Genomic DNA, 12,886 nt, shown 5'->3' with positions numbered 1-12,886 from the left:
TGTGAGGATGGGGCCGCGTTCTCTGAGCCTGAGCACAGACCCCTGAGAGATAAAAATCCCCTGGGGATTTTTAACATGTTAGCTTCTGGAGCAAGACAGTCCTGGCTTCAAATCTGGGCTCTGTCCCTCACTGGCTGCATGACCCTGAAGAAGTGACTTTGTCTCTCTGAGGCTCAGTTTCCCTAGCTGTTAAGCAGGAATGATTAGCACGTTTGTATTGAATGGAGGAGGTGGCCCCTGTGACGCACCGCGGGGCACAGCATAGATCCGAGTGGATTAGCATACCGTACCCCCTCCCCCCGCCCCTGGACACTTTCTTCTCCCTCCATGTACCTGTGACCTGGAATCCTAGAGGCATCTGCCCTGGCTCTACACAACTGCTGAGATACCCCGTAGACACAAATGCACCCCCATTTTCCCCGAGAGCCTCCTGAGGAGCTTAGCGTGTGAGGGTACCTTGTAGGATGGGCCCTGTGAGACTGATCTGGGTCGTCTTTGAGATGGCCTGGTAACAGGTGTCCTCTGCGTGTCTAAATTTTCCTGTTCTCCCCTTTGAATTTGGGTTGTTTTTGCCTTAAAGAAAAGCAAACCTTAAGAGGGGACGGAACACACCTTCTGAAAGGCCTGAGGCATTGGGAGTGGCTATGCCGGCCTAGAGTGTCCTGGGCCATCTGCCCATGGCACCCACCTGGGCAGAAGCAGGTGGCTGAGGGAGAACCTGCCTTAGCCAGGGCCCACATGCGCCACGACCCAGAGCTGAGGCCCGGCCCTGCGCCCATGCTCTGTCTCCAGTCCGCAGTCAGCACCCAACACCACCGGGAGCCTGCGTGGGCGTTGGATGAAGGCGGGAGTCACGATCCCAGCCGACGCCTTGTCCTTTCAGAACAAATGGGTCCCTCTTGTGGCTGCACGGCCTCATCGCCGCTTTTTCGCACCCCTGTGCCCTTGACAGATGCAGAGCACCCGATAGGTATCTGAAGGGAGGGGCACCAAGGAGAGCTGGGTCCAGGCACTGAGGGGGCCTGGCTGCTAAACTGCAGTGGGAAGTGGCCTGGCCTGAACCATGTGCAGCTGAAGGACAGTCTTCCCTGGCCTGGCCCCCACCCCACCCAGCCTCACTGGAGCAGCAAGACTCCTTCCTGCTTCTTCCCAAGCAAGAACATTGTGAAGGTTGCAGTGCAGCCATTCTAAGAACCTCACCACACTCGGCCTGCACTGCGCAGCTGAGGTGGGAGGCCTGAAGGGACAAGGCAGCCTCCGGCATATCATCCACCACAGTGATCAGAGTGCAGAAGATGGCACAAGTCCTTCACATACTATTTCTGGAGAATCTGCTATGTTGTAGCTCTGGGCTGGGCTCACTCTGGGGTGTGCCAGAAACTAAGAAAACCATACGTGTTGCTCTCTAGTGCCTTCATTCTAGTTAGGGTGTTCATTCCAAATGGAAGTTCTTACCCCCTGAAATTATATGCAGACTCTAGGCTCATGAGCATTTTTCTGGACAGAGGCTCCAGAGCTCTCATCAGATTCTGAAAGGATTGGAAAGAATAAGAACCACAGCAAACGTGAATGAAAGCAGGACTTTCTCATCCAATGCTGTATGGGCCCCTTCATAAAGGTCACCTTGGGTAAATACGCTCAAATGATACCGTTGGCTTCCTTCAGGGGCTCCTTTGGGCTGTCCTCAGGGATGACTTTAAACTATGGGAGACTCTCAGGCTCATTTGTTTCTGACTACATCTTGTTTTTGTCCCCAGAATGACCCATCTTGATCACCCATCTTAGTCACCAGCTTTGGATCCAAAGCTGTTGACTGTTAGCTGTTTCCAAAAATTCCATCCACCCTAACAAGGCAAAGATTTGTCACCCTCAGGAGTATTCAAACGAGCAGGACAGCATTACTGCAGGAATTCCTGACATTTCCTTCAGAACTCAGAGTGGGAAGAGAGGCGATAAAGGTATAGTTTTGGAGGTGACTACTTTGAAGTGTCTGATAGGTCAGTAAAAAGACAGCTATGTGGTTTTATAATGATGAATTGTAAGCAGAACAGATGAATTAGCAATACCCAGAAGATGAGATAAAGGGTCACAGGAATATGAGTGGAAAGTGAGAGAATGGAGAGGTGGTGGTGGCCAGGCCTGTGCCATCATTCATACAGCATTCAAGAGGTATTTATTGACATCCACTCTGGGCCTTAGATTAATAAGACAGGAGCTCCCAAGAGTCAGACACGCAAAGAACCAGCGATAGAACAGTATGGACTATGTTATAATAGAGGCACAACTTGGGAAGTGAACCCCCAGAAGTTCAACCAAAGTGACACAAAGTTCACCCCAAAGTGATAAGTCCTTCCAGGACCATGGAATGGACAGAGAGCACAAAGCAAATATTCGGTCTGTCTGCCCCACAGAAGGCATAATTTGAAAGAAGGCTGTGGTAGATTGGGCGGCTAGCCCCAGCAAGCACATTGTCATGTGACTTTGCAGTGCTCTCCCACTGAGGGTAAGTCGTAATTTGCTGCCCCTGGAAAATGGATATTAGCAGCTGTGACACAAGCAGGGTGTCTGAAAGTTCTTTCTCCAATGATTGGGCTTATTCTCTAGTGCCTCTGTGGTAGCCAAGAGAATTCTGGGCTAGCTTGCTGGTTCCAGGAAGAGGGTGAGAGATGTGTGGGGCACAGTTGCCCCAATGAAGGTATCCAACCAAACTCAGTCTACGGAAGAACACCCTAACCAACCTCCAGATGCAGAAGTGACCCCAGTGAGGTCAGCAGAACCCCTGACCCAGCCTTGATCAGCCTACTCCTAGTCAACCCAAAGACAGGTAAGATATAATAATAAATTACCTGTTTTAAGCCACTGTATTTTTGGGGTAGTTTGTCACACAGTGATAGCTGACTGATACAAAGTTCCTTTTGTCAGAGAGTTCAGTAAATTTTCCCTTGTTTAGCTATATGAAAGGTCAGGCACTGCTCATAAAGGAAATTCATTCATCATTCAATAAATATTACTGAGCACAGGCCATCTACCATGCTCAAAGGGCAATGACAGGTGAAATACCCTCAAGAAGCCTGAAGTCTCCCTCAGCCTCTGCGGCTAAGTGATCACCAGGTCCATGTCCTGGCAACTCTGATCCTTCAACCCCCCTCTGATCCTTCACCTTCTGCCCCTCCCTAGGGCCTGCGCCCTGCCTAATTGGTGCTCCATCTCTCCTTGTCATTCCCACACCAACCCTCCTGGTGGTCACCTGGCTTGCATCCTCACCAGCTCTGGTCCGTTCTCACACCACAGAGGTCAAGCCCATCATATTATTCTCAGCCTGAAAAGTGTCAATGGCTCCCCATTCATTGTCTTCAGGAATGTCCGGAGTTCCCATCCCTCCCTCACCCTTCTGCCCTCAGCTGAACTCCACCCTCCTCCCTCCAGACACCACTCCCAAGCCTCACCCAAGGCCAGACAGGCTGGGCAGGTGTCTTTCCTTGGGGCTCCTCACACCTTCTGCTTATCCCACCGCCTCCTAATTGCCTCTTAACCTGCCTGTCTCACCCATGTCACTGCAAACTCCTGAGGGAGGAACTGTGTTTTTTTTAAAATCTCTTTTCCTCTGTGCTTACTGCTGTGTCTGGCGTAGGGTAGGCCCTTGTCCTGGCTTGAGTTGCCCAGATGAAGACTCTAAGAATTCTAATGCAAGTCATTTATTTGGCAAGTGATCTGAGGAAACACCAGTAGGGAAGTGGGGGGAGTTCGACAAGGGGTGTGGAGAAAGCCAATGAAGGGGGTCCTATCAGTCAGGTGTCCCTGGGGGCCACTGAAACTCAATCCCCTGGGGGACTCTGGGAGAAAGCAGAGCACAGGCCTGAGTATCTCACTCAAGTATCTATCCACCAACACCTCATCTGCTGGGGGCATTACCTCTCCAGTTCTGCCCAGGCGATACTGTAAGGGCCAGATGTGCTCCCACAGCCAGAACAAAGCCCCAGGCAGAATCCCAGCGGGCGTGGCCAGCAGCCTTGGGCATGTAGAGGTGAGCGCTGAGGGCATATGGCACCGACAGCCCTGACACAGTGTCCTGTTTGATAAGTAGATGTGGTGGAAAGGGCACCCCAGGCAGAGATGACCTTGTATTCAAAGGCACTGGGTCTCGAAGGAGCACGGAGGGGTGGGGCCTGTGGCTGGCCCTCAAAACACTTCCAAGTACTCTCTTACCCAAACCAACCAGGTGCTGTCCCATTGCACCCCGATTTCATCCAGAGCCCTAAACCCCAAGTCCCATTAAGCCTCCCGGAGCAATAGTTATTTCCCAAGAAGGAGAGGAGGAGAGCCTTGCTTCAAGGGACCCGTGCTTTGGGGTCTTCTGCATGGGCGAGCTCTGGGGTGAGTTCCATTTCAGACTCCCTCTGGGGTCTGGGGGTGCTGCTTGTGGCGTAGAGCCCCGCTGTCCCGTGGGACTTTCTGACGCTGGAACTGTTTCCTCTTTGCGCTGTCTTACGGTAGCTCCATGCGACTACTGCACTAGAAGAACCGAATTTTTAACTTTATTTCATTTAATGAAAGTAAAGGCACATGTCCACAGGCAGAATGGTCAGCGGCGGCCGTGCTGGACAGCGCAGGTCTCCGCCCCTCAGTGGCTGAGCTTGGGCCTCACAGGCTCAGCCTTGTGTCCAGATGCCACCTGCAGGATTTGGGGAGCAATGGGCAGAAGCTGGCCCGATCCCTTATCCCTGGGCCCCTGCTCCTTACTGCCTCACCCGAGGCACCTGGCTGTAGCGAGGATGACTGGTGAGAAGAAGGACTCTGGACACAGTCTCGAACTATGGGAGAGGCCTCAGTGGCGAAGCCCCAGGCTCCTGTCTGCCATTTTCCGGAAGTCAGCATGAGGTAAGGGTCTGGCTGGGCCTCAGTTTCAACAGAGGTCTGGGCTCTGTTTTCCAATAGTGACATGGAAGATAGACTAGAAGAAAGCCACCAAAGTGAAAAATAGAAAGATAAAAGTTTCCTCAGGTAGTTTCATTGAATGCTGTCATGGGCAAACTCCTTACCGTCCAGGCTAGGAATCACTCTCCTAAGCACTCAATCTTTTGAATCAGGGTCCAGAAATGGGACAAAACCCTTAACGAAAAGGAGAAGGTAATTTATTCTAGAATTAGGAACAGATTTTGTGGCAGGAGTGAAGACCTCTGCTAATAAGAAGAGGTAACATTCATTGGTTACCTAGTGTGTGCCTGTTCCTGTTTAAAGTGTTTTACAAGGACCCGGAGCAGGGGGTGGTCCAGGGCGGGGCTGAGGTGAGATGAGAACAGCTCCACCATCCCCTGGACTTGTCCCTGACTGAGGCTTCCCTCTCTCTTTCAATAGCTACCTATTTCCAGTCTCTTCTCCCCGAGGTTGCTATAACTTCTCTAGGGTATTTCTGGGTCTGTTCACCAGTTCAGTAACCTTTTTTTCAGTCAAGCAGATGATTTGTGCCAGGCCCATATGTTGTTGGAGAAGGGGATAGAGACCTTAGACATGGATCTAAGCTCTGGTTGGAGACAAGATACATCATTCATTTCCATCCGGTGTGATGAGTGTCACTAAAGGGCTTATCACAGGGGCTGTAGGAGCGTGGCGCCTGGTAACACGTGGACAATGCCTCCGAAAGCCAGGGTAATTAAATAACTGAAGAAAAGGGGGAGAGTGAGAGGATCTGGCATTCAGTTGTGGGAGCAGCATGAGGCCGGGCATGGAATGTGGAGGTTTGATGCCTGTGGGAAACACTACACTGCAGTTTCAAGTACAAGCTGGGGAGTGGCTCTCCAGGTCCCTCAGGCCAAAGTCCATAGCCTCAGCTCTGCTTATGGCGTGCATGACCCCGCCCCAGCCTCGTCTCCCACCCCTCTCCCCTCTGCTGTGTAGAATTACCTGCAGTGGGCAGCGCAGTGCTTAGCACACGGGAAATATTCGATCCATGTTTATTGAATGAAAAAATGAGTGGCAGAAGGGAAGCATGGAAAGACGGGCAGGGGCTGAGCCATGGAGGGCTCTGCGTGGTGTCCAAACCGAGTTATGTGCACCTAGAAAAGTCTACACTGTCCCAGAGAACTCCGGGAACTCCGAGAGAACTCCGGTTTGGGGTCTTCAACATTCAGCTTCTGCTGGCATGGACTCTGTCCTCTAATTCTTTCAGTCTTCTGTCTATAACTAGATAGTGATTGTCTGAGGGCAGAAACCACATCTAACGTTTCGTTCACAGTGTTGGATGCCCGGTTGCATCTCTACAGGGAGGGAAAACATGGCAGTGGATCTAGGCAGGACGTGTCTGACCATTAGAATAACCACAAAAGCTGAAGCTAGAAGCCAGTCTTTCCAGCTTCTGGCTTAACCACTGGTTGGGAGACGACAGCAGGCAGAGGCATCAAAGTGGAGTTGTTGGAAGACCAGCAAAGGGGGAACTAAAGCTGGCCCCACCAGGCTGGCCCCACCTTCTTAACCAGCGGTGCAGGGTTCTTGGGCAGTTCCCTCTACTAGGCTCTTAGCCAGATTGAGAGCAGGGAGCCTGAGGCAGAAGGGAGTGTGTGTGTGTTCAAGTTTCCTTGTAGAGAAACAAGATATTTCATTTCCCTTTGATTGGTTTCTTAAAAAATTGTGAGATGTGGGTGGAAAGCCCTCAGAACTCCAGCAGCAGGAAGAAGAGGAACATATTAATTGCACTGTTTGTCAATCATTCAGCATTTCTTAAGTATTTACTATATAACATAGTGCAGTCAGTGCTAGGAGACACAGACACGGGACATATGAACACATATGAGAGACAAGATCAACACACCTGAAAGCCAACTGGGAACAATTAAAAATAAAGTACTCACTAGAAATAGTTTATACGTGGAAGAAGTATTATAGAGCAGTTAAGAGCACTAATTTGGCGCACTACTTTAGGCAGATCTGAGCTTGCATCCTGTGATGTGAATTCATCCTGTGGTTTGAATCTGAATTCCACCACATACTATGCGATTATGAACATAGGATGAAAACTTGTAAGCCCTGGTTCTCTCTGTAAGATTGGGATACCATGTTTCCCCAAAAATAAGACCTAACCGGAAAATAAGCTCTGGCATGATTTTTCAGGATGACATTCCCTGAATATGAGCCCTAATGTGTCTTTTGGAGCCAACCTTAATATACGACCCGGTCTTATGTTCAGGGAGACATGGTAGTACCATCTGGAGGAACATTTTGGAGTGGTGAGGATTAAATGAGATAATGGATGTAGCGAGCATGGTGTGCGGGAGTGCTGGCTCTAGCGTCAGACCGCTGGGGCTCACACCTCAACTCCGTCACTTCCCAGGTGTGGTCCCTGGGCAAGTTATGTAATGTCACTCTTAATTTTCCTGTTCTGAAAATCAGAATAACAGTACCTATACTTTTGGGTTGGCGTGAGGCTTCAGTGAGTTTTATCCCATGGAAAATGCAGGAACATGATACATCTACAACAGAGAAACAAGCACTGACTTATTTACACAAGAGAAATGAAAACCTACGCACACACAAAAGGCTGTACGTGGATGTTTCTTGTGGCTTTAGTCATAATCTCCAGAAGCTGGGCACTTCCCGATGTCCTCCAACAGGTGAACACACGATGGAACACTATTCAACCACAGAGAGGAATGAACTGATTCATGCAACAACAAGGAGGAATCTCAAGCGCCTTGTTAAATGAATCAGACTCAAAAGGCTACACGAATACACTGCAGAATTCCATCATGACAACATGGAACAGGGAAAACTACAGGCAGAACAGACCAGCCACCGCCAAGGGTCAAAGGTGGTATTTAACAACAAAAGGGCAGCATGAGGGAGTCTTTTGGGTGTGATGGAAGTTTTGTATCTTGATGTTTTAGTGGCTGTGTGACTATGCATTTGTCAAAAATTGTACACCAGAGAGTGAATTTCATTGTATGTAAATAAAAATAAAAATAAAAAACTAACACCAAAAAACAACTGTTGATTGTTTCAGGAAACCCTGAACGTCAAATTGTGGAGAGGTGGGGAAGCAAGGAATACACTTAGACACACGTTAACTTAGAAAGCTCGCTTTATTCAGCAACAAAAGAGCTTGTTCTCAAAATACAGCTGATAAAACTGGTTGGAATTAGCGGGACTGTAGCCGCATCGAGGATGGAGTGTACCATTCTGATTGCTCCCCTGCTTCTAGGTACTGACATAGTCTGTGCTAGAGCCAACTGCCGCAGGACCAGTGGCCCAGCATTTGAGATGACAAGTCAGCCTGCGCTCTAGGAAGCTCCACAGGAAGCCTGTCTTCAGTGGTGCCCCGTCCCCCAGGGAATGCTCCATTTTGTACTGGTGTAACTCACACCGAGGTTCTCCATGGAGCTTACTGAGATGACCTTCAGAATCAGTGCTCACCGGAGAGGACGTGACTTTGGGACTTACATTACGGCTCCTTTACCGGGAAGATCAATTATACACCCAACTCTGAACATCTGCTGGTTGTGCATCTTTCCTGATAAAAGGTATCACACTAATAAAATCATCATCCACAAAACCCAGGGATGGATGGTTTTCCCCCTCACCTTGCTGTTGTGGAAAGAAAGGTAAAGACAACCTAGGACGTGAGAAGAGCAGCGTTCTAGGTAGGCTTCGCAGTTGCTCGAGTTAGCCTGGCTCGAAAGAAAACCCACGCCACAGACCTATTTTGCTCATAAACAACTTTTATTTTTGTTCTCAGTATGTGCCCTTGAAGATTCCAAAATGTCTGGAGTTTCTGATTCTCCTGGGACCAGACGTAACAGCATTGTACAGAAACACTCAACCTTGGCGCATGGCTCTCTCCTGAGGAGCTAAGTCTGAAGGCCTCAGGGAGAGGGAGCTGACATTCACTCCTTATTCCAAGATGGGAAATACAGCGAACAAAGAATTAGTAAAACATAGACTTGGTCTGTAGAGGGCTTCAAATATACATATTCTATATATATAAACCTGTTATATAGGATTTCAACTTATTGGTTTCCTTGTGATTTGTAATTAAAGTACAAATGATACAGATGTTGTACACTGCTGATTTCCCCTTCTCAGCCCCCCTCCCTCCCCAACATAAATAACATTACAAAGGTCAGGTGATCCTAAGAGTTTTTGCTGTTGTAAATATGTTGTGTTTAAAATCATTTTCCCCCCTTCCTCCCCTGCAAACTACCTCTGAGAGTTTGTAACGGAGCAGCATGGAACGGACAAGGCTGGGACAGCACGGAGATCGGATGGGGGCTGCGCTGAGCACTGCCCCTCACTGGCGGGCACCGGATGGGCTTTTGCATTTCCACTGACAACAGCGGCTGCGACGGGAAGCAGGGAATGTGCGCGAGCGCCTCCTCCCCCGCCCAGAGGAGGAGGCTGGCTGGACCACTGAGGAAGGCCCTAAAGGCCTGGAGGTTTTGGAGCCAGAGCACAGCTCTGGAAATGTCTTGGCTCAGTATTTACACAATCTCTTTAAGCTGCATTTTTCTTTTAAGAAATTTGTGTTTCTGAGGTTGGCTGGGGGAAAAGAAGGCGCATAGAAACAAAAACAAACCAATTCCCACATACGTAAAGTCCTGTGATAAGTCTTACTCAGTTATTTTCACACACATCATTAAAAGTAGATACCGACAATGATTGGTTTCCTTTCTGATTCTTTTTTTCTTTTTAGGAGCATGAGAAAAGAGAGTGAGAGAGGAGGGGTACGCTAAGGAGACCGTCGTCCCTTCTTCAGCATTAAGTGACACTGGATGGTTTGGATCCGGTTCTTGGCGGGGACAAACTCAGGCTGCAGCTTCAGTGTTGATTCGTACCACACCAGTGCCTTTTCAAACTCTTCCTGTGAGGGGCAAAGGGACAACTGTGAGAGGGGTACAGCCACGGGACTAAATATATACTAGGACTTTCATCCTCCTCCCCTCTCAAAAAGCACCTCTGTGCTGGTGACAATCCTCCAGTATGTTCTCGATGGATCTAAATCGCTGAGGAAAACTCTGAGGTCTGTGAGGAAACCACCACCTCATCTCCAACCACAACGTCACAAAGAAAACTATGGCAGATGAACTTTACAGAGGTTTGACCCAGCAACAGGAGGGATTGTGGGAGTGAGAACTACCTGCCTGAGCAGCTGCTGTGCGCCAGGCACTGGGCTCCCGGCTTACGGATGCTTCCATGTAGCCCTCACAGAAACCTCTAGAACTGTGCCTGGCAAACGCTGATCAGGCATCTGCCTGAATTTTCTACGGTAGCTGGAAAGATGGAAGTCAGGTATCTCAGTTAGACGTGTAAATTTTGAAACTGTTCTACATTCTCCCTAACATTTAGAACTATGAACATGGTTTGGAAATGAACACAGCCACAGTGAAGGTGTTAATCTTTTACTTAGACTAGGAAGAGCCCACACCAATTGGTTAAACGGCTCCTTCTAGCGAAATTAGAGGAAGAATTCCTCATTTACAGCAGAAAATTTTGTATTTACTGGGGATGAAGACAGATTCTTCAGTTAAGAAGCAGAGAGGGAAATCCACCCATTCAGCAATACTTACCCGGCCAAATTATACTTCCTGCCTTTGAAGTCAAAGATGACACATAAAACTCATAGCCTGAAGCCGCTCACCCTATGAACCTTTACTGGGAGTACCCTGGGAATAGCCCCATGTTGGGACACTGAGCTTTAAATCAAAGTGGATGACACGATTCTCCTGTGAAATTCAGCTATGACAGCTTCCGGGGGCCAGCTGGAATTTTAAGTTCTGAAATCAGTCCTTGCTTCTGACCAGAATGAGGATCCTGGATGATGGGTTTGTCATATTCTCTGTAAATGGGATACCCCATGAAACTAGTGGCATTTCCTCATTCATTAAACATTTGGTGAGCACCTACTATGTGCCAAACATGTGAAGTGCTAGGAACAGGGAGATGAAGAGCAGTGTTTTCCCTAAGGAGCTCCTAGTCTGGGGGAGAGACAAATACTTAAACAAAAAATTATAAAACAAGGTGAAAATACAGTAAGAAAAATATGCACAGGGCATCATGAGTGCCATGACAGGTACCTAGCCCAAGCCGGAGGTACAAGGGCACGAGTATGTCCACACAAGGTGTTAGGTCAGGTTTTCTGGAACAGATGGCATCTCCAGAAAACTGTAAGTAAATCTGACTCTACTGTTAGTGTTAAACACATGGTGAGGAACTACACAGTTGTGAATATTTCAATGAATTTCATGTATTATTTTAAAAAACTCACAAATCCCTTATCCTGAAAATTTACCTTTGGTGGAACTAGCAGTTTTGGATACCAAACTTACAGAAAACTGGAGGACACTGACATAGTCAAGTAAGTTTTGAAACCAAAGACGTGCCACTGAGAGGAAGTGGCAGGTGGTATATGCTCTGCTCACATGCCAACCTTACCATTGCCACATAGACATTGCCCAGCGTGAAGTGGTTCACGGCAAAGTGTGGTGCGATCTCCACTGCCATGGTGGCGACTATGACGGCATCGTTCCAGAGCTTGGCATTGTGCAAGATGTTGGCCAGGCTGATGAGGGGCACGTCCTGGGAGACGAGGGAGAGAGGGAAGAAACGGGTTTCTGTGATCCTAAACAATGCAGCTGGAGTTTCCTGGGAAATGGTGGAGTAGTGCAACTTGCTTTGCTAGTCTGCTGTTTGCGACTGGTCTGTGATAGATGAGCTTGCACCAGAATACAAACCAATGCATTACTCCTTTCACTGAGAAAATCTTGCCTCAAAAAACAGACAAAACAAAAATGTCAGCTGAGTAAACAACCCCGCTGAGGGAGTTGTGGGTTTACATCCTCCGCTCATTTCAGATTGGTAATAAATAGCTAATAGGCTGACCCCCGTCCACAGACCACACTCTGAGTAGTGCTGTCACAGAACGGAAGTATTTTCTTCAGTGACCACTGCACATCGGAAGTGCTAAATCCACAGGCCAAAGCTGCCTGCTTTTGTAACGTTTTATTGGAATACAACCATTCCTATTCCTTTCCGTATTTCTGTGGTTGTTTCATGCTACCATGGCAGAACTGAGTGGTTGTAACAGACGCTGTCTGGCCTGCCGAGCCTAAATTGTAATCTGGCTCATTGCAGAAAAAGTTCTCTGGCCCTTGATCTAGAGTCTTGGCCATTCCCTGTCACCTGGCCATATAGGGCAGAGAATGATGGGTTGGACAAGTAGCAAATCATCATCACAAATACTTATTCCCTTTAAATGTGTTACCCAAGCGATTGCTATCTATCACACTATACCGGGTTCTATAGAAGGTACAGAAGAAACAGAGAAAAAAAAGGACCCATCTTGGTCCTAACTGGACACCCATTAGCGTGCATGTCATTATGAGGTCAGAGAAATCTAATAACTTGCCTAAGATCACAAAGCTAGTACGAGGCAGAGGGGCATTTAGAACTCAGCAAGGGTGGACCGGAGAGCTGGTGTCCCTCCACCATCCCATATGTTGCCCTTATGAACAAAGATGACATCCGCCGTGTCTTTAGGAAGTATGAGATCTGGAGATTAATGCAGAGCTCGGCATATGTGACAAATGCCCTGTTAAGAAACTGTACGTTCTCTGTCATCATAACAATTACTGATCTGGTTTGGTTTGTGTGTGTGTGTGTGTGTGTGTGTGTGTGTGTTTCAAGGTGAAGTCAGACAAAGAACAGGAATGGGCTGATGCACACGAAGAAATGGAAATTTGCTCCTGCGTCTGTGTGTAGAGGCAAGCTTAGGTCAGGAATATATATATATATATATATATATATATATATATATATATATATACACACACACACAAAACGAGTGTAACAGGCCTACAGGCCCAGGGGCTGGCTAAATCCTGAGCGCCTCCCAGCGGATGGC

General features: G+C 48.2%; 1 protein-coding gene across 2 annotated transcripts in view; it reads right to left on the bottom strand.

Annotated features, from left to right (window-relative positions):
• Positions 1-8,690: 8,690 nt before the first annotated feature.
• The window catches only part of TTC17 (tetratricopeptide repeat domain 17), a 96,479-nt gene continuing 92,283 nt past the window's right edge, over positions 8,691-12,886 (bottom strand). For both annotated transcript variants that reach the window (XM_019746414.2, XM_019746413.2), the window contains 2 exons: positions 11,419-11,562; positions 8,691-9,847 (listed from right to left, as the gene is read on the bottom strand). In XM_019746414.2, the coding sequence (XP_019601973.2) occupies positions 9,716-9,847; positions 11,419-11,562 (276 nt within the window). In that variant the 3' untranslated portion in view covers positions 8,691-9,715. The remainder of the gene's footprint in view (positions 9,848-11,418; positions 11,563-12,886) is intronic.

Source organism: Rhinolophus sinicus, linkage group LG06 (assembly GCF_036562045.2).
Source record: "Rhinolophus sinicus isolate RSC01 linkage group LG06, ASM3656204v1, whole genome shotgun sequence".
Lineage (NCBI taxonomy): Eukaryota > Metazoa > Chordata > Mammalia > Chiroptera > Rhinolophidae > Rhinolophus > Rhinolophus sinicus.
This window is presented reverse-complemented; position numbering and strand designations above follow the sequence as displayed.